This window comes from Ambystoma mexicanum, chromosome 12 (genome assembly GCF_040938575.1).
Source record: "Ambystoma mexicanum isolate Mex_15411 chromosome 12, UKY_AmexF1_1, whole genome shotgun sequence".
Lineage (NCBI taxonomy): Eukaryota > Metazoa > Chordata > Amphibia > Caudata > Ambystomatidae > Ambystoma > Ambystoma mexicanum.
This window is the reverse complement of record NC_090936.1, coordinates 239,741,982-239,764,574: the sequence shown is the minus strand read 5'-3', so window position 1 is coordinate 239,764,574 and position 22,593 is coordinate 239,741,982. Positions and strand designations below refer to the sequence as shown.

General features: G+C 43.3%; 1 protein-coding gene across 4 annotated transcripts in view; it reads right to left on the bottom strand.

The window, feature by feature from the left end:
* PTPRO (protein tyrosine phosphatase receptor type O) overlaps nucleotides 1-22,593 on the bottom strand; it is a 1,358,825-nt gene that overhangs the window by 281,419 nt on the left and 1,054,813 nt on the right. For all 4 annotated transcript variants that reach the window (XM_069628367.1, XM_069628366.1, XM_069628368.1 and 1 more), the window contains exons 14-15: nucleotides 18,741-18,873; nucleotides 5,911-6,031 (exon numbers count right to left, since the gene is read on the bottom strand). In XM_069628367.1, the coding sequence (XP_069484468.1) occupies nucleotides 5,911-6,031; nucleotides 18,741-18,873 (254 nt within the window). The remainder of the gene's footprint in view (nucleotides 1-5,910; nucleotides 6,032-18,740; nucleotides 18,874-22,593) is intronic.

Sequence of the window (22,593 nt, the reverse complement as noted above, 5' to 3'; positions counted from 1 at the left end):
AACTGGAGGCAGGGGAGAGGGAGAATTTAGAGGTCCCAATTACGCTAGAAGAATTAGAAGCAGTGATCAAGCTCCTACCTGCTAGTAAAGCCCCAGGGGCGGATGGACTCCCCAGCGAGTTCTATAAAACGTATAGGGCGGAGTAGCTCCCCCCATTACTAGCAATGTTAAGTGAAGCGCTGGACAAAGGAACGCGGCCAGAGTCACAGAGTCAAAATATATTGAAAGGCAGCACGCGGACGGAGATAAACCAGGCAGATTGTTAGCCTGGTTATAAAAGAATGAGACCCCCAGACAAACAATTATAGCAGTGCTGGGGGAGAGATGGGCAGACACTAGATACCCAGGAAGGGGTGAATAAAGGCTTTTTAGAGTATTACCAGTGACTGTACATGGATGTTACAGAGGGAGAGGAGATTGGGGTGATGGAAACACGGATGGACATTGGCCTTCCTAAACTGGAGGCAGGGGAGAGGGAGAATTTAGAGGTCCCAATTACGCTAGAAGAATTAGAAGCAGTGATCAAGCTCCTACCTACTAGTAAAGCCCCAGGGGCGGATGGACTCCCCAGCGAGTTCTATAAAACGTATAGGGCGGAGTTGCTCCCCCCATTACTAGCAATGTTAAGTGAAGCGCTGGACAAAGGGACGCGGCCAGAGTCACTAAGGGAGGCAATCATTATCCCGCTCCTTAAACCAAATAAACCAAGTATGGACTGCGGGTCATACAGGCCATTATCCATGCTCAATCAAGACAGTAAGATACTTACGGCAGTGCTAGCAAATAGGTTGAGACCGGTTATCAATAAACTCATACACCCTGACCAGACCGGTTATGTCCCACATAGAAGCATATCCGACAATCTTAGAAGGCTCCTTCATGTTCTAGAACAGATGGAAAGGGACTCCCAGGAGGTTGCAATAGTCTCATTGGATGCAGTGAAAGCCTTCAACACAGTTAAATGGCCTTGGTTGATGGCGGTCTTGAAGGAGTATGGGGTTGGGCCCACATACTTGAAGTGGGTCCAGCTGCTATAAGGTAAACCACTGGCTCGAGTCAGGACGGAAGCGACCATCTCAGAATGATAGCAACTTAGTAGAGGTATTAGACAAGGATGGCCATGGTCCCTGATGCTGTTTATCTTAGCACTGGAACCCCTGGCGATATACTTGAGGGCAGCATCTGATATCGATTTATGCGGATGATATGCTGCTATATTTGAGATATCCCGAAGAGAACCTACAGTATATTTTGGAGGTGATGGAGCGATATGCAGTGCTGTCTGGTATAACAGTGAACCCCAAGAAATTGTGCTTATTCCCTATGGGTAGATATAAAGGGATACCACAGGAGAAACTGCCGGTACTACAAATACAATGGGAAACCGAGACTTTCAGATACTAGGGGATAGATGTACACCACAAGGTCGAGGTCGAACACAGACAAAACGGAAATAACATGAGGTTCTGGGCCAAGCCTCCTCTGAACATGATGTGGGGGGTGGCGCTGTTGAAGATGGTGGTGCTGCCTAGAATATTGCAGTATTTTGTGAATATACCAAACATGATCCCCAAGTGGTTCTTTGTTAAAATCCAGAGTTTGGGCAGGGGGTTCATATGGCACAATTCCAGGAATAGAATAGCATTATGGAAACTACAGAATGCGTACAAACAGGGGGGCATTATATTGCCCAACTTTGAGATTTACTATTTGGCCAGTCAACTACAGTATGTGGCAAGGTGGTTATTGGAAGACTCCACACCGGAGTCCAGATTGTTGAAGGCTGAATGCGCCCCGTTGTTTCTGAATGAATGCTGCCAACATTGCAATGAGACAAAGGGACAAGAATGTTAGACCTGGGATGGAAAATCTGGCGGAGGGCCTGCCGGGTCATGGAGAACCCATTCCAGTGTTCACCACAGATGCCGCTAGTGGCACTGGAAGGGGTGGACGAACAAATGAGGAAGATAGTTAGAAGGCATTGGGAACCGATATGCACAGCAGCTCTGGGGGTTGTGTGTGGCAAGGCAGTGGAGTTTGACACATTGGTGGAAGACACCGGTTTGCATCGGGGACAATATATTACTTATACTAGGCTGGTGCGGATGATAAAGGATACATGGTCGGGGACAGTGTTGGGTAAACAGCCTGATACGGCCATAGAAACATTTTATGATGTGTTGGACGCAGGCCATGAGGTCTCCCGAATATATGAACTGTTGATGTCAAAGGTGGGGCAGAAGGTTATTCAGGTGAGGCGGGACTGGGAGGAGGATGCTGGAGAAACAATGGGTGACAGGTTGTGGGTCAGGGTTCAGGGATATCACAAAAAGTGTCTAGGAATGTGAGATTGCAACGAATCCAGTTATATGTTACACATAGAGCGTATATGACCCCTACGAAGATAGCAACGTTTAAAAACGCTGGGCTGCAAACATGTTCTAAATGTGGTGACGTGAATGCAGGACTGGTACATATGTTGCATGTGTATGCCTGGAAATAAGGAGATTCTGGGGAGAGATAGCCCACCTCTTAGCGAAGAGAGAGATAAATCTGGATGTGGAATCTATGTGGGCGTGCATGGTAGGGGGGTTCCCCAGGCCACGCAAATTGAAGCATATAAGTAAACTTAAGGATTCGGCTTACATTGTAGCGAAGCGTACAATAGCTATGAGCTGGAAGGCAAGCAAGAGGCCGAAAGCAGAAGCTTGGTGGCATGATCTCCGGAAATGGGCGGATGTGAAACGGTGGTGTGGAGCGAAGCAGTAGGGAGAGGTGGGGAGGAGGAAGCAGAGACGTTGACAGCCTGGAGCCACTTAGTAGCTACCCTGTCTGGGTCTGGCCAGGCAAGCCTGGAAGACAATGGTTCTTCTAAGGGATCGGAGTGAGGGGCACCTTCCGAGATGATGGTGAGAGGCAGTGATGTGGAGTAGGCTCGGGAAAGGGGAGGGAAGGGTGAGGTGGTGAAAATGAAACGAAACTGTATATGAAAATTGGAATGTACACCTGTTGTGTATAGTAAGGTTTTAACATTGGAATTAATAAAAATTGTTTAAAAAAAAAAAGAAAAAAGATTGTAAAGCTAGTGGTTGTCGGTTTGTTAAAATAAGACTCCCAATTCACAGTAGAGAGAGTATGGGTTTGTTGTATGGTTTGTGTTTTACTTTGATGATTTATTAACGCACAGAAATATTTCGTTTCTGAAGGTAGAAGCGTTTTTAACATATTCTGCCCATCGTTGATCCTTCGGTTCAAGCGATGGCCACGAGAACAATATTTATAGATGTTATTAAGTTTAGTTAATTCGACTGACATTAATATTGAGTAGAGATTATTTTTTAAGGCTTTTTTTGCCTCTGTTCAATTGTTTTTTTATTGTATGTTAATTGGTCAAAGGTGTAAGTGTTTATTTTTCTTTAAATAATCTTTTTGGTTTGTGCTGAGTTAAGATCCCACAGGAATTCAACATAGGTTCCAGGGGAACTCACTATTTCAAACTCTTCTAATGCGCCTGTAGAAGTGTTTTTTCTAACTTATTGTTGAGATTTTCCCTTTATTTACAAACCCGACAATACGATTACCCCTAGAGTTAAATTGTAGATTGCAATAAAAAGTCTCATTAGTTATGTAGTTTTCCATATGAAAAGCAATTTAAAGGATATTGTGATCACTTTGTCTCCAGGGGCCAATCTTTAGCCATTTGCAACGAAGGAACAACTCCTGAGAGACAACAAAGTAATCTATTGCGGACAAACTTTTGCCATTAGACCAGGTAGCAGCATGTGGGTTATCAGAACTGACATTCCCATTTGCTATATGCAGATTCCAAAGCATAAATGTAGTTGGAGTGATGCCAGATCTGACTGCAGAGCCCAGTGGATCTGCTTCACTATTTTGGCGAGCCTGAGGAAGAATTCGGACCAGAGGACATGTCATCAAAGGGTCTTGTTTTAATTTAAGAGAACACGCCTTTCTAACCCTATTGCTAAAAGGGGAGCTCCTGCCCTAAAAAACGCAACTACGGTGCTCATCAATAGTCGCAATAACAGAAATGGTGATCTCTCCAAACCTATCCTCTAAACTGGCCCTACCGCTTAGGGTTCTGCCTTCAGTGTTGTTTGCCCCGTTCTCCTTTTGGGCTTCCCGGAATTCCTCCTGGTTTCTTATCCAATGCTTATCTGTAGTAACAAATGCTCCCTCGTATAACAGTTCTTGTCAAAGTTCGAAAAAAAGTTTCTCAAGTTTACAAAAGAAAGTCTCAAGTTCCTGAAAATGTCCAAGTTTTCGTAGATGGAGGGATATGTCCTGAATCCCTCTCCACCACTTGCGTGGGGTTCTCTCCACTAGGTTGACCGCTTGGTTGTCTCTGTGTTCCCCTTGAATTTGTTCTTCACTTGTCTTATTGGGCCCCTGTGACTTCCTTGAGTTTCTCTGTCCCAATGTCTCACCTAACTCCCTAGGGTATGGATAACCCCTTTTCATGTGTGGGTTGCTCAACTCTTGAGGGGGTTTCTGTGAGCCTTCTGGAGGTTTACAACAATCAGGTTCCTCACACTCCCTTGGGTTTCTCAGTTTCAATGTTTCGCTCATTTCTCTGGGATAAAGGTGATCCCTCTTACCACGTGTTGGGGTTGTTTTATTGCGATTAAAAAGGTCGCAACAGAAATGACCAAATGAGAAATGTACGTAATGCAAAATTGGTCGTACATTTCCCATTTGGTTATTCAAGGTAAAACAACCCCAAATCTATAAAAACCCTCTCTGTGAAAAGTGGAGGCAGGCAGACGTCTTCAACCAGAAAACATTTAAAAAAATGTCTTGCTTGGTGAACAAGGCAGATAATCTGAAGGCGTTAAACATACTAAAAGCAAAGCAAGCACCAAGAGTTGGCCTTGTATAGATGAGCACTGGGAATACAAATGAAAAGTGTGAAAGGGAAGAATGGATAATACAATACCAACTTGGCCACTTGATCAAGGATGGGATTGAGTGATCCATAATGGGTCATGTGAGCAACATCTTGTGCAGTAATTTGGAGCAGGCTGCCATATCCTATTGCTATGTATCCAGTTACAATATTGATATAGACTCTGAACTCACTGTACATATGGAGTTCAGTGGGAGAAAGACTACGCCATGCAATCATATGGGATGCAGTCAGGTTGCTTTCATGCTAACTCAGGTGATGTAGTATTGCCTGTCCCTTTTAATTACACTGCTAGAATTATACTCCCAGGGCCATACCGAGAAATTCAAATGTGAGAACAAGTAATTTGGAGGTAAAGTTGTAAAGTAATAAATACAGGCAAGCTAAGTCAATGGCAATATTCCTTTTAGGATAACACTCTGGAAGGGGGGCTGTCCATTGTGAGGCCTCTATGCAGCCAGATATTTGAACCGTTTTGTGTATAACGTTACAATAACGCGAGTATGCTTTTGAAGCCGGGGCGGTCATGCTTTGAGGCCGGCCTCCACAGTCTTGGTCAACCAACTTTGGTCAAAAAATTCACAAGGGAACAGGAGAGCGCACAATCTTCTACTTATTTCATATGCTCTGAAAGGCCATTTTCTATAGAGAGAAAAGCTTTGGGGAAATATTGGTGCTCTTAAATGAGGATGGGTTTTAAACTGTGGATCTTCCAGGAACAATACTCAGGACCAGGCTGACTGGATGTTCAAGAAGCCTGATAGACAGTCACATTACTGCCATTGCTATGAGAGTAGTTGTGTTCACAGGAGCCTACGTCCAATAGGTTGCTTCCAATGTACATTTAACCAGTAGTTAGAAGAAAATAGTGGAGCAATTTACTGTAATGTGGTACACCATTATCTGTTCAGTGGAAAAGGAAAGTATGTTCACTGGCTGTAGACTGTTCTCCTTAAAAGTAAAACAAAATAAACTGCTCTTACCTGGCCGTTTGCAGATGCTTCCGCCGTAGCACTATCAGAGTAATGAGGAGCAATCCAATGAGTAGAATGCTCAGGATAGCTAGCACGGATATAACAACCACATTGGGATTCATCTCTGCAACTAAAGAAATCAGAAAGGGCATGTTTACATGAGTTACAGAATATGTTTAAGACATTTCAAAAAAATGCTATCAATAAATATTAAAGAATGGTTGTATATTTTTCATGTTTTGAGCAGTATGCTTTACTCTTCAGTGGTAGATCATCCAATTATTTCATTACTGTAGTTTTGAGATAATTCATAACCTACATGCTTTCCTCAAAATTGACCAAAAAAAAGATTCACCCTCAAATCAGAAATGTTGCTTCATAATTTACCTGGTAAACAATGTTCACCAAGTAATGTGGTTACATACGTATGTAATTCCCCAAACAGCATTGCATAATTTTGTAACAGCTCTGAAGTGCTATAGTTGGAGTTATGGCACATCGTAAGAAGAAGACGGCATGCAGAAGACATAATTCAATGTATTTAATTAAACTTATAATTAGAAGGCCTAACTTTACCTATTACTAGAGGGAATACCCTACCTATCTAAAAAAAACTAAAAGGTGCTCATCGGTAGTCAGGAAGTCCAAAGTAAATATGTCCTCCATCCAAACTAACTCTATCTGACTCTACCACTATATTTATGTAACTTATATGCTATTACCCAAATTGACCTTTTCAAATTGATCTTTTGTCCTAATTAACCTAATAATAGTGGTCTTAATTGACCTTCTGCACAATTGACCTTTACCTGTATCTTAGTTCTTTTATATATGTGTGGGGTGGGTTTAGGATAATAAATAATATAAGGGGATTGGGTAGTGTTTTTTTTTGGATTGGGTCAGGGGTTTTCCCCCAGCATATATGTCCTAATTGACCTAGTAAATTAGATCAGTTTTCTCACGAGCAATTATCTCACAATGAATTGTGATTAGAGCGTATACATCCACTTAAATAGATCAAGGGAACGTCTTGTCTTCGCCCGGTCTCTTAAGTTCTTTTGATAGTCTCTGTGTTCATAGGTTTTCTCTGTGATACAGATATTTCTTGATATAATATTCTTGGATAGTCTTTGCTATTAATTCTTGTAGCTCTTCAACATTACTCCTATCTTTCATACTTTCTGTGGCCCTATGTTCAGGATATGTTCCTCTCAGACATTGCCTCACACTGTGGTCATCACTTATATATTCTTCCAAATCTTTCCCTCCGCGATTCCCTAAGGTGGGTTTCTCTTGCCCCCTCTTTAAGCTTCCCTTGTGATAACCTTTCTGCCTTACAGTGTCTCTTTGGTTAGCTTGGTCATTCAGGCATTTTATATCCTGTTCCTCATTATATGATTTTGTGCTAAACTTCCTCCAGTCTTGAACTTAAAAGGAAGTAGTTTTTTGTCTGATAGCTGGTCCTGTGGACTGGTACAAGTGTATGCCCTCATAGATTAACCCTCCTCCTTTGTCAGGTTATTTGTTATTCTTTTACAACTTCAATTACACAATTTTAGTTCTGTTTTCTCTTCCTTAAGAATGGGATGAATTTCTTCTGATCTATAATGGTATCACAGTGACCTCCCACGTCCCCTGGTTCCCCAGGTACCTCTTTCTGTGCTGGGGACATGGGTGGGATCGGCTCTCGGCCGAGATTGCTTTCTCGCTCTTCTCGGGTTCCCGTTCTCGGGACCTCGTCATTCTCCTTCTCTGCATGGCTGGTGTTGGTTGGAAGGGTCACCCGCTTCCCCCACGGTGATCTCTGCGTCATTCTTTGGACATTCTGCCCAACACACTCCTCTTGTGGTCACACACTAGCGGGTAGTTCATTCCTCCTTCGTTCCTCATATTGCTCTCCTTGCATCTACATATGCTGGGCCTCTGGCGTCTTCTATTGGCATTCTCTGACTTGTTGAAAGTTGCAGCCTCCTCTGCTTGATTCTGCTCCACTTCCACAAAGTGGAATGATGTTAGGGGGCGTCCCCTGTGCATCAGGCTCTCCTCTTCCTCTCCTACTCATCACAGTTAAATATGCATATCTTGTTAAATAGACATCTTCCTTTTCTTGCACAGTTGGATTTCTTTTGGCATTGTCTTCACCCAAAAATAAAGAAACCATTTTATTTAATTTCACAGGCAGTCCCATGTATGCAGATATGTTAGTTGGCCTAGTGAGTTTCTCATAGGAACAGGAGTACTTGTCCCCAAAGGGGGAGTCTCTCCCTCTAAGGTCCCACTGGCCTCAAACACTGGGGGGGGGGGATTTTCAGAGCGGGCTCACCTCCCTATCCTCAGAGAGGGGGGCTCCCCCTTGGGGAGAAGGGTTAAAATCCCTGCGATTCATCACAGAGTCCATAACACGCAAATATTTCCAACTGTGTAGTAAACATACCAATTCAGCCCAAAATGCCCACTAGCACATGCCAGCACACATGACGTCTGTAACCTCATAATCTGTACCCATCACAATACTCTGTTATCTCCCCCATTTCTCCTCTCACCCTCCAGGATCTCTTTTGCATCTTTGAGACTGTTGGCTATGACCAAGCATGCCAAGATTATGAATGACTTGCTGCAAACTCTCTCCTGGCTTTCCTCAGCTATAGACTTACATAGATATGTGCCCTAAATGTACCCAAGATGCAGCATCCCTCACTATCAATGGCAATCCGTAAAAAAGCTACAGCTGGCTCATATCTATTTCCTTATTGTGAAGGCATCATTAGTGTCATGACCACAGGGCAAGAACCACAACTGACATCACTTAAAGGGTCCAGTTGGATCCAGTCCTTGTGCCTTTGGCACCAGGCTCATGAGAAAGTGTGCTCTGCACACTTTTTTTCTAGTGCCCTTGCTATTTCATCTCTTGTTGAGCCCCCACGTGCACCCAGGCCGGGCATGGCCATAGGAATGCATTGGGCTACACGTGCAGCCTCTTCTGGGAGTGGCAGGGTGGAGCCATCAAGCAGAGCTAAGGGGCGTGGTTGGGACCAGCCTATTTAAGCCTGCCCCGCCAGCATGCCAGCGCTTCGCGTTAGTCTGCTCATGCAGCGTAATGCTCACCGCCGCATGAAGCGCCTCTTACCTGTTTCCTGCAAGCCATCGCTGAAGCGCATCTTACCTGTTTCACAGCAAAACCATTGCTGAAGCGTATCTTACCTGTTTCCAGCAACACCATCAACCATCGCCTAGAGCACACCTTCCTGACTCAGCAATACTACAGCCTGCAGCGCTGCTTACCTTTTCCGGAGTTCGAACACTTACAGGGGAGTTCTCCTCGGCCAGCATTCTTGTGGCTACAGTCATCCATCACCCACCGACAGGTCTTCGGACAGCTGCTCCTCGTTAGGCGTCCCTAGGCCATCCCTGCAGAAGAAAAGGATAATTAAGGTCAGAAGCTGCATACAGACAATTCGCTAAAGTTGTGTGCTACATAACTCTTGCGCTGACCTTAGGGCTCAAACTTAACATCTATTTGGGACATTGTAAACTCCTCAGTGCTCCATCCGGGCCTCTTCCAGCAGCGCAACTCCGCTGGGCCTTCATCACCTAATAGGGAGAAAGAAAGAAATTACTAGGGATATGAACACTAATCATGTGGAAAAACATTGCTAACGAATATGGACAATAATCATTGTTGAAGAACACTTACCATAGAAGTGGATCAGTCACAGGCGGTCTGGACTGCCACGCACAAGGGCCAGTGAAGGAACTAGGCCCAATTGAAACACCTCTTCATTTGAGAAGCAGGACGGAGAGCTCATCATTATAGTTTAACAGGAGAGACTATATGGGCAAACGCATGCTCACCGCCTTCTGGGAGAAGGGTTGGAGAACTACACCCATCTCACAGCATCCTCACAACCTTTCGTATCCTTACAGAGGCAGTTCCAACCATCAGAGCAGTTCCCAACACGAGAGCAGAGGAAGAAGCCTGATCCAGGAGAGTCAGATCCTGGGAGGGCTGCAACCTTGCCCCAACCTCCCCGGAGAGACCAGGTGAGCGTAACAATTAGTCAGACACAGACAACAGGTTCATGTTTTCTTAACAAACTTTATTTTAACTTACATGTCAAGATGGAATAAGACCTAACTTGCCCTATGCCTCTTGGGGGTTCCCTAACCTAAAGAAAACTAAGGCTAGTCTGCATCAGTAAGTCCACATCAAAAGTCAGTCTGTGTCCAAAACCTATACTTGCCTTCACAATTAAATTAAAACAATGTGTAAGGATGTCAGCCTCAAAATGAATAGTGTTCAAAACAAAGTTCTGAGCTTCTTCCAGCTTCTGGCTTGTAATGAGCTTCCCTTCCCCAAGTTCAACACAGTTCACAAAGTATCAGGGTTCCTTTCCCCAAGAGTTCAAGACTTCCAGCTTTTCAAAAATAACAATTCCTTGGGACACTTGCTAACTCTCTTGTCATCAGTACTCTTTACTGGTTCACCACAATAGTTATGTCTCTTGATTTAAAAAATCACTTGGGCAACTGTGGCAAAACACAAGCTTCCCTATAGTTACTTTCATTGGCTTTTAAAGGGCCACTTGGTCTAAGCGCAGTTGTCGGACCACACGGTCCACCTATCACAGGTCACGTAACCGATACCATTGCCATTCTGCTTGGAAGAGAGATATACTCTTCCAACACTTTTCAGTGGCTAGTTTAGCCACCATTCACTTGGTTACACTTTCTGTACTTTTGGCTCTTGCCCATACAGGTTTCTTCTTAACCTGCAGTTCCTTTAACACTTTTCTTGTATCAATACTTGTTTCTCTTCTCGTCCCCTTGTTGGGATTCTATTTTCTTTGCCAACACTTGTATTTCAACCAGTTCATTCAGTGGCATTTGTAGGATTATACAATTACTGCGCTGCATTTACTGCAACCCCCGAAAATGTGGACATTTTTGTTATTTCGACCCCCTTTCCACCCCATACATATATGTGTGGGGATGGGTATATTATATAATAAATGAAGGGGGGCTGCAAGGGTTTCACCCCTCATATATAAGGGGTGAAAAAGGGGGTTGAAATAAAAAAAGTTGACTATTTCAGAGGTTGCATTTAACACGGTGCAGTAATCACATAGATCAGTATTTGCCACTTGTACCACCTTTCTTTCATTCCATTCAATCATGCTCATTACTTGATTTAGCTCTTGTGTGGTATTCAGAAATGCTTCATTACATTTAGAAAGATTCATAACTTGATTTGGTTTGGGAGAGCATTCATAAATGCTTAGAATGTCTTCCATTTCGTTTGGTATTCAAGAATCATCTGTTTCAGTCGTGAAACTACTTTCAGTTCATTTGAAATTTGAAGGTACTTGTTTCAGCATTCAAAAGTGCTTAAAGAAATGTCCAGTTTGTTCGATATTCAAGAAATGCTTGCTTCGGTTTCCCAGAGCGGTCAGGTATGAGTGTTCCCTGTTTACACTCATTGGCTTCATGCAGCAACTCCCGTCGGCTTTGTTGCCTTATTCGCTCTGCATTCAGCTTCCACTAACTCCGCTGTTCCTCTCTCTTGTTCAACTCTCTCCAGCTGACTCCACACTCCAGCCTGCTGTTTCTCTCTTCTTCTCGTGGACATCCCACATTTTTATATCTGTTAGGCTTGCTAAGTGACCACAGGTGGAGGTCATTTAGTCCAATTGACTGACCATAGTTAAGAGCACATGTCTGGCTGTTCCATCCGAACTCCTCCAGAGTCATCTTCTTCTTCTCAGTACCAGAGTGGTGTTTGGGGAGGTTTACATCAAAAAAAATTTGGATGTGTCCTCTCAGTTGGTCTCTTCCTCGTCCCAGTGTAAAAATTGTATTTCTGGGGGACATGTTTTAGGGGAGAAAAGGGGACAGGCTGACAATAACCTACAAACGCTGTTGGGACAGAAGGTTCATTTTGAAAAGGGAATGGGGGATACCATGTCTCACCTAAGGATGTCTTCTCTCAACTCCCCAAGTTCCCTACACCCAGGTGATCCTCCCTTGCATATCCGGCACCACGGTCAGGATCCAAGAGCGATGGCCTTTCCATGGCCACCTGATTGTGGACGCCCTCAGGTTCCTCACATAATAAACAACCATTCTTGTTAATATCGCCTTATTGTTTATGGTTTCACCCATCAGGTTTTTGCTGGTGATGCTCACAACTTCTACTGTGCCACCTTTACACACTCAGTTGCAGGTGATGACTATATCTCTTCCATATCATTATGGATAGATACACTCTTCTTTAATGCTCATTGAAAAACAAACTAGAGCATCTAGGTTTTATAAATCAACTGCTCTCAAATCCACACCATCTTCCATCTACCTCCGGCTCACCAGGTTTCCGGTACCATGTTTGCATTCAAACACTGAGATAATTCTGACAGTGAAATAAGAGTCTCAGCCTTTTTCACCTCTATTGAGACCCCGGTCCAAAATTTAGGAGGAGAACCAACAGGGGTGAAATGCCCCATACTCCCTACAATCCATGCAACCATTTCTACCTGTTGTGCAGTGAAATAACAGACTGCACCAGCATTACCACCAGAAACAGCAACAACAAAATGTGCACAAGTACAACACCTGAAAAAGGTTCCGCTTGCAATCCACCCAGATCAACCTTTCTTTTCTAACTCCATAGCATCACAGTCATGGCACCAAGTCTGAGTCAAGAAGCAAAGGCCATCTCCTATAAAAACACACAACAAAGCACCTCCTTGTATATTGTGAATACCATCATCAAAATGTGCAGTATAGTTCTGTGGGTTTTCCCTGTGCCAAGACCCAGAGAAATGCACACATCTTCAAGATTACTTATTTAAAGATCTTCCCACACAGCAGCCAGTTACTACACCAAACCCCTGACAAAGTCTAAAGAGCTTGTAACCTAGTGACTTTCCCAAATGCAGCCAGCCCTACATACATCAAGCAGGAACGTTTAATGTGTACCACAGTCAATTCTACAATGTACTCCTCCAAGCATTCAAATCTGTCCACAGCCGAGTTAACCATTGCAAGATACAGTCCTGCCTTCAATCACAAAGTCATCATCACCTCAGATATCACACTATCAACCCAACAACTTTTCAAAACATTTCCTTTTCATGTTTCCATTATGGTGTCTTTCCTCTGCTCTGTAGGTAAATACATATACAAATGTGTATAACATCAGAGAAACATTCAATAATTGTTTAACTTATCTAAACCTGAGAGTGGTAGGACAGCCCTATTCAAATCAGTACAGCCCTTCCACAAAATTAGCAGTTCAGCCAAAATGCTACACTCCATCCTCTTTACAAGATAATAAGCACTGATATGTTTTATCTCGTTAGGCTCCAGGTCGTAGGTAGGTAGTCAAAGTGAAAACTATTTCCAGTGTACTCCATCATTCAAGCATTTCAAGTTTCACAAGAATCAGGAGCTTGGTGTTGAGGACACATTACAAGGTTCTATATTTGAGGCTAATGAATCTGACTCGGCTGACCGTCTGCGTCGGGGACTAACACTGGCTCCTTGGTCCAGGCACCAGAGGGGCTACACAGAGGGGCCCCAGGCTCCCCAATCGATCCACAGCTTGGTTTGTATTTAATACCAGGCTTTCCCCAACCATCCTAGGGAGCGTTAAGATAACTACAATGTGTGCAACTTAACAAAAGCCCTCTGTTTGTCTGATCCTTCTACTCTGTAATGTTTTCAATCTGCAAGCATGCTCTTTAAGACACATGTAACTAAGTCTCTACCTCCTGTAACAGCGCCTCGATGCCCCCATGCTGCATGTGCGCTTTATGAATTTAAATTTAAAAATAAAATAAATAACAAAAGGGCAGACAAAGAATATGACATTTGTGGAACCATCACCAAGGGCAATTATGGGCTATCAAAGAGCGGATGTAGTTTGCAAAACTATAGAACCATGCAAGCACTTCTCATCTCCAGCCCAGGGCCCATTTGGGTGCTCGCTCGAAAAGATTGGGAGCCATTAGGTTTTTTAAATGGCTCTGCTCTTTTATTAATAATTTCAGTAGTAGGGAATTTTTTGAAGTCATTATGGCTGATTTTGGGATAAGAAGCCCATAAAACACTCAACGATAGATTATTAACACAAATACATATACAAATATAGCATTACAATTTTTCAAGCAACCACAAAATAAATACAAACTAATGTTTATAAGGTAAAATGAACAAAGATGCTTCAACAGCGGAGAAGGGCAGAGTAAGAGCTCCCACATTTTTCTAGATCAACCTTTACTCTTGATCCTACTGTCAATAGGTCGAGTCCAGTCAGGCAATACTGATACGATCTCCACTCCAAGTGCTGGCCAAAAGGCCTTAGGGGCGAAGGTGGGATAACATTGACAAACATCATTGCTAATTATCAAGAAAAGAGGGTTAATATGATCTATTAAAGGGACGGTACATCGGACTTGCACAAAAACGACAGAAGCCTCCTTGAGGTCCCCTTAATGTGGCATTCGCCTCAAACCTAAACAATACTCAAAGCGTACATTTCGGGAGAACAGCCTTCTCCTGCATAGTGGCAAAACTTTGGAATTAACTCCTTAAGGAAATACGACCAACGGAAGGTCACCTAAAGTTCAGAAAATTGTTAAAAACATGGATCTTGAACTCATCGAGCTAAATAGGAAACCTCATCGAAGGGAAACCGCCAGCGCATCACAACGGAAGCACAGAAAACAATTGACACCTAATGGTTCAAAACAGGGCCACCCAAAGAAATAAAGAATTCTACTGCAAATCAACACAGAATAATATGAACTCGACAGATCAACATAACCTTGCACAAAAGGACTCAGACAACTACCCACTAACCCTACTAAAAGCTTTCTAATACTCTGCGTACACATCGTCAAGCACTGAACAAATCACACACACAGCTCCGCCGTAGAGAAAAAAAATAAACACTGTAAACTGCAGGTACTCGCAACAATCAACAGGAAACTAAACCAATCGCACACAAATCACACCATACACACTAATGAACGCCACATAGCATATACCAAGTAAAAACAAACCAGCACACAGCGAAAAGCTTTTCCAAACTGAAGCTACCAACAGCACTTCAAAGCTCTCTTGCATTTTCCCCTCTCAATCCCACTAAGCCCTCCCACCCCCCCTTTTTTTCAGATCCATTACAGCACCTGCGAACTATGAAAATGGCAGTGGTGCATGGTCTAAATGGCAAAAACATAACATACTCTGTAAGGCTCCTTACTTCAAAGATTAAATGCTTATGGTAGATTGTTCACAGTAATCAAGGGAACTCTGTACATCATCCTTTATTACAGTACTAAAGGGCAGCAACCTGATCTTCTTGGCGACAATTTACTAGTACCACCGTGGACCGCTAATGGCAATATGTCGTGATGACATGCATGATACTTTAGTTTCTTTTGCAATGGTTCAATCTTGTTTAACTATTGTTTGCCATGCCAAGAGTTCTTTGTAGCTAGGTAGCACATAAAATATGTAGATTTACAATTCTTACAATTTTTCTGGATAAAACCTTTGTGGTAAATCAGACTTAAGAGACAGATGTGAAGATACGTTCTCAATTGGCTCTGTTTTTTTTTAAAGTAAAGAAACGTTTGCCTATTCCTACCTCTGTGATGATGTTTCCCTACTCTACAAAATAACAAACTGGGGGTCATTAAGATGTCTGGCAAAATAGCATTCGCCCTCTCTCCCAAACCTGTTCTCTCCTATTGTCTGCGCCTGTACTAATAACATAGAATCCTAAATGAGTCTATTGAATGATTCTACTCTCCTCTAGGTTTGGGCTCACTGGTGTGTGACCCCCACCCACTTATAACTAGAGTTGTTTCCTTCTGGTGCAGGCCTGAGCCTGCTGACACAGTTCAAAACAAGTTATGTGTCTTTCTGGTGCAGTTCAGGGCACATTCTGTGTCTTTCCTGATTCTCTATAGAAGGGCACTCGGACCCCCTTACCAATGCCCCATTTAACTCAAAAATGTCAAACTTCAACTGTAATACTTGTTGTATGACACAAGTGATTGGACTACACTACAGAATCAAGACGTAAACCTCGTTTTACCTAGTCTTCCTTTGTCACCACTCCAGGATATCTCAGTTTTTCTTATATGGTTCAATTTCTTGGTCCAGCTGGATTTTCTGATTCTACCGCCCATTGCAAATTATTGTGGTTCTCAACCCTCAGTGGGCTGCTCAGTTTCTCAGCCCTAACTGGGATCTCTGGTCCTTCAGACTGTCTGACTCTCTTGGCACTCTTACCCTCTTGTGGGATCTTGGCATCAGGTTCACCCCTCCATAGTGTGTGTATCTTTCTTATCTCTCTGATAGTCTGGCATGGACTATACACCCTCACTGACTGTAGGCGTAGTACAATGTCTTCACCCCCTTCAGGGGCCTGTGCCTCTTAACCTGATGCGGGCTATCCGCCTCACTGGCAGAATGTGTCTTACAATGTCTTCACCCTCTCTTGGAGGGCTTTGTAGTTCCACCGTCCTCCTCCCTCTCCTTCTGGTCGGCTGCAGACCTGGGTTAAGGCAGAGTTGCTCTTCGGAGGAGGCAATGGCTATGTTGGCTCTAGAGCCGTACTTCTGCAGCCGTTGGAGCCACTGCCACCTCAGACGAGCAACGCTGCATGAACTCCTGGTCTTCATCTCTCTCACACCAGTTCCTTGGCTTTGCTTTGTGTATCATCGCATCTTCAGGCTTTTTGCCCTCCTGGTTTCGGCTGCTTTCTGGGGGTTCTATGATTCCCCTACCCACCCACACATCTGACATGGTCCTGCTTCCATGACTGGTCCACCTAGTTGTACAGCGCAGGCTTCCACTGTATGCAGGCTAGCTCAGGCTGGCTTGTCCCTCACAGGTACGCTCTTTGGTATTTTTACATTACTCTCTGGAAGAAGAGAAGAAACAGGATTGGTTCAGCTTCTCCAGAGGAGAGGTCAACATACTGGGATAAGCAGCCAAGCTATCTACAATGTCAGGGCTCTACATATCATAACATGATACCATCTCCATAGAACCAACAAACAGTGGGGGTTCTGTCTCATAGAAAGGTGTAGTGATAGCCTTACTTGGGGTTTCCTTGTCCCCTAGGGGCGGGTCACCCCAGGGGGATCCCACGTGCCCTGTCCCCTAGTGAGTATATTGCATAGTGAGCTAACCTCCCTATTCCTAAAAGGGGTGGCTTTCATTGTGGAAATGGGACACATTCCCTGAATTCAGCACACCTTTGGTTGCCCATTCAAAGTATTTCTTCTTTCCCTACTGATGACTTATTCATTTTTCTTAGTTATTTTCACAGCCTCATTAGACTCAACTCTGCGGGGACTTTGATGGTAGAATCCAGCTCCAAGAATAATAAGCTAAAGGCGGGGCATTGTCCAGCAGAGAACCTCTGTATGTCCTCTGCTCAACATGCCAACTTCCATAGTGGAAGCTCCATTTTGCGTACTTGATGGCAGAGATAGCAGGTGATTTTGTGTGTTGCAAATATTGCAAATGTGAGTGTACGATTTAAAAAAAAAAGTATACTACTTTTGTCCAGCATCAATGTCTGCTCATAAAACAGAATTGAATGTGTGCATTGGGGACACTGATATCCAGAGATGCTAGTAGAAATCATTTTATGTGAAGCATCTATTTTCAGTCTTCAATCCATCTCAGGTCCAGCTCTGTTCTATGTGGCAGTGTACTGCAGATGAAGGCAGGAGAAGTAGTAATAATCCTCCTAGGAAACAACCCCACGCCAAGGGCCTCATTACAACTTTGCTGGCAGTGCCAATACATGTGGCCATTGTTAATGCTGCATGTTTTAATGATTCTCCCAACTACCAGTTTAATTACCAAAACTCTTCATGTATGCTTACATGCAAAAGCAGTACCACATGTGATAATAACCGCATGCCTAGTACCTGCATGGAATAAAATGGCATCTTTCTATGGAGTCCTGTGGGAATGCAAAAGTTGGAATAAGGGAAGGGTTCACATTACTGGGTATCGTGTGAACGCTACAAGTATACACATGCCATAAGCGTAATTCCATTTGGCAGGGATTATCAAAGGTTATGCCGCCATGTAATCAGGCTCTAAATGTAATTAGGATGTGTTAATTGATCTTCTCCTTGTGCTACTACACATTTCAGATTCAATTGATTCTCTTTTTCAACTAAACTATAATTAATTGAATCTACAATAAAGATTCAAAAGACACAGACACACAAACACACCTAACCCTCAAAATAACATCGTTTTGTCATTAATGATTCAAGTCGTGTAGAATGAGCAGAGTAAAGGGGTTCCCCCCACTACACTGAGCATCCAGGGTTCATTAAGCAACACTCCAGTGTCCTGGGCAACTCAGCATCTCAACACCAATGTATAGCCTGTTTAGAATACTCTAACTGAAAGGGACAGCATGTCAACAGCGCACCTTCAATCTGCTTTAGCCAGCTTAAATAAATGTAATAAGGTCACTTTTGCATGGAGAGTAGATAATACAGTTTGTGGGATTCCAACTGGGGACATTTAAGGGCCTCAGAATCAGCCTCTCTGTGGACAGCACCCCTTAACCTGGATTTTCTGACTGGTGGACAAAATATTCCAATTATCGACGCCGCGCAGAAGATCAAAGATGTTCATTGTATGGATATGAAAATATGGTGCAGCAGACAGTGGGTGTAAAATTCAAAAAGAGGAAATATTTTTATAAAAAAAAGAGTATTATGGGTAGTGTGTTAAATATTTTGCAGAGTGAAACAGATTGCTTATGAAACATTTAGAAGTAAACCAGTTACTCTCACCTAGAGTGTTGACTACTATGAATGTGGGAAGGCTAGGAGCCTGATGACTTATGCTGGTCACACTGCAGTTGTAGGTTGTGGCCGGCTGAAGACTGGATATCGTCACGACATGAGAAAAAACAGTGACTGGCTCCTATGAAGTAAAGAAAGGCGTTGTTGTTTAATTACAAACAATGTCACTACAATGGTCCTCTTTAAGTAGACAATAAACCAAGGCGGGTCCTGGAGTCCCTCTGCCGGACATTAGTCCTGGTTACAAAGGCCTTACCCAGATTGTTTAGCTCACTATCTTTCACAGAGAAGAAATATCCAAATCATATCAGTCTTGGACATTAGTCCTGGTTAGGAGCGACTTACCCCGATTCTTTAGCTCACTATTCTTAGAGAGACACAGCTCCACCCTACTGATGAGGTCCAACCAGAGCGAAACACGTGTCTGGGGTTGCTGTTGGTACTCTTGTTCAGAGGAGAATTGCCTAGAATGTCGGTGCTGGACTGCCCCAGGGCAGGACGAAGACTGATATTTTCTGGATATTTCTCCTCTGTGAAAGATGGTGAACTAAAGAATATGGGTAAGTCTCTCGTAAATAGGACTAATGTCTGGCAGAGGGACTCCCAGGACCCCCCTTGTTAATTTGCCTCTTTAGGTAGATACTGTCAGATACTTGCTATATTTCGCTACTTGAAGGACATGAAATAAAATAGCAATATGTTTAGCTTTCTCCATTTAAGAAGTCACCTGATTAGTGTTTTTCTCACATTGTTATTGAATTAGCATCACAGGGAAGGGCCAGTGCTGTTTTTGTAAATAACATGTCTCGATCATGCAAATCTGATAAAAATGCTTTCAGAATCCCTATACATCAATCAATCAACACAGAATTCGTTATTTTGAATTCGTTATGAATTAATTCGTTATTTTGGATTCATTTAAATCACTGTATACCTAAATCAACCATATAAGGAATACATTTGCATGTCCATCTTTCTAGAGATCCTCGCAACACCATAGATCATGCAGAATTACGAGTCCATGTTTGTTTAGCCCTACAATTCACACACATTATGAACAAAATACAGCAAAAATATGGAAAGGAATACAATTACATAAGAGTACGGGTAGTTCTCGAGGATGAAAAGATTAATTCTTTAAAATAGTTTAAAAAGCAAAACTTCTAGATGCTCTCAAAAACTATACTAACACAACTGTAGATGTGATAGAAGTACAATTTTTCTCATAAGACTTTCTTTTACTGAGCTTGGTGGAGATTCAGAGCAATTACGCATAATAAATAACGAGTCTAGAAAATACAGCAGAATACGTTTTTCACAACTAGCAACAATGAAGGAAAGCAAAGAAAGAAAGAACTGCAAACAATATAGAAGTCTATACATCTGGGAAATGTGTTGGGAAAATAAAATGTTGGCTTTAGTCCCCTCCGTAGCACGTGGATTCATGGTTATGAGATATAAATGTCCTTCGCCATTTTCACAAGTGCGTATTGAAGCCCTATGACCGACTCTGGACCGGTGCAAAGTGACCAATATTTGACAAACATGTGTAGCAGTCCCATGGTTTCCAGACACAAGCAGAGGTAGGAAGGAGTTTACACTACACTAGTGAGCTGGAAGGGGGATGGTCGCAATATATCATATTATTCTAACCAATAGAAGGACCGTCATTCTGGAACAGTGAGAATAGCAATAGTGCAAATAAGTGTGACTCGCCAGGTACCTCAAGCACCTTTCTTAATCATAGCATCAACATGCTGGCTGGAAATGACTCATGTGTCCCTAGGAATGGAAAAGATCACAAGGGATGGTTTTTTTCCTGGTCATGGAGCATACAAGCAGCATCCCCGTTAACAGGTATCAACAGTATTTGGCGAGAGCTGTGAATGTATAATACTATCCTCAGTGCATAGAACACATGCTTCACAGGAACAGATTACACTATGTACTGATGAAAGAACCACAGGTAAACTGTGGGATGCTTGGCAAGGAGCCCACGGCGAAAGGATGCACATTGTCAGATCCCAGATGGAATGGGGCAGCAGTGGCTCAAGAGGCCTCTAGGCATATGTATTGGTTTGCACATGCATGCAAGTGCCACTATGAGCAAAATGCCAGATCACTTATGTCTAGGTGATGCCCATGATCAGAAGGCTGATCATGATCCAAAATAGGTGGACGTTTCAGATGCCTTGGTGGACATTGTAAAACAGAACCTCTGATGCCCAGAAACCAGATGATTTGGGGGGTGGGCTGTGGATCAGTCTGCCTCCGGGCATATATCGCGGCTTGTTCCTAATTGCAGACTGCATGCATAAAAGAGTCACTAGTGGTCAGCAAGGCCAGAGTTTTATTATTTCAGAGATGTCCATGATCTCAAGACGGATCATGATCCAGAAGCGGTGGAGGTTGCATATGCCGTGGGGAGGAAGGCAAACAGTGGGAATTGGGCTGAGATTACCTCAACAAATGGGTCAGGGATGCCTGGGACATGGAAGGTAGAAATCCAAAAAGCTGCACTCTATAGTCAGAAGAGTGCCAGAAATATGGTTTGGCAAATGAACCTGGGGGTTAAGAGGATCAGAGGTCACAGGAGATTTTGTAGGTGGGTCCCCATGACACCTACCATTTGCCAGTGACCTTACTGCCCTTGATGGAGACATTAGAACAAACTAAGAAACACTAAAGTGTCAGACATAGCAAGAAACACATGTTATCCCTCAATTGTTGACTTCTTACTGTTCCTGGTGTCCCATTTTGAAGGTACCATTACCTTCGAAGTGGAGTCTCCCACCCAAATGCTGTCGCCATTCACTGGATATGTCACTCCTCTGGCTTAAACAACCCCCACTAGAGTTGTCAGCCTTGCTGACGCCGTTGTCCTCTCCTAGAACCATCACTCCCTGCCATCCTGGGAACTGTAAGCCCTTTTCCCTTTTCACAAGCCTGAATGTTCCACTCTTCAAGAATGTGTACAAAGCTTGTGTTACTCAGCCATGTGATGTCCCCCTTTCACAAACCCATTTTGGAGACCATCGGTGCAGTGTTTCGTGTCATGTTCTGTTCTTATTAAGTGCATTAGTCCAACCATTCATCTTATGTGCTGCTTCCTATTATTTGTCCCCATGTGTTCACCATGTTCCATTTCTAAGCCTCTGATATCTGATGCTCTGACTGTGTGTACGCTGTCCCCCCACTCTGACCCTGTGTGCTGCCCCATCCTGCTGAATATGGATTTTGCCCAGCCTACAAGGAGCCTGTGTGCTGCCCACTACTCCCACCTTGATTATGACTCCCACTCTGAGATGTGTGCCCCCTTGCAATGGGTTGGGTTGCAGCAATGATTGTTCATCATCATCACTGTCTGAATGTGGCTAATTGAACATCAGGTTGTTCAGTGATTTTCCTTCCTTGCCTACTCAAAACCATGATCTGCTTAGACATTGATCTGGATGTATTCAACCTATTACTAGCATCTAATATTATTCTATAAAGGGTCACATCATCTTTACTCAATCTTATGTTGGCTCTACCTGGCAGTGGACAGATATTACATGAGGAATTTGGAACAGGACCCTGGTGTCATCCTGTATCACCCTTTCTCTGAACCAGACGTTCTTACCTTCCATAGCCCTTGGCACGTATGGTAATGAGTGGACTCTACAGACTGCCCCTTGCCCCATCTGTCAATTTCCCCCAGATCCTTCTTGTACACATGGTACAATGTGTGAGGCACACAGAGAAAGAGTATTAATGTGAGTATGTGACCAGTTTGCAAGATGCCAGAGGTGGGAGCGTGTGGAGAACACAATGAGTTTGTCTTGGAAGGTACTTTTCATGA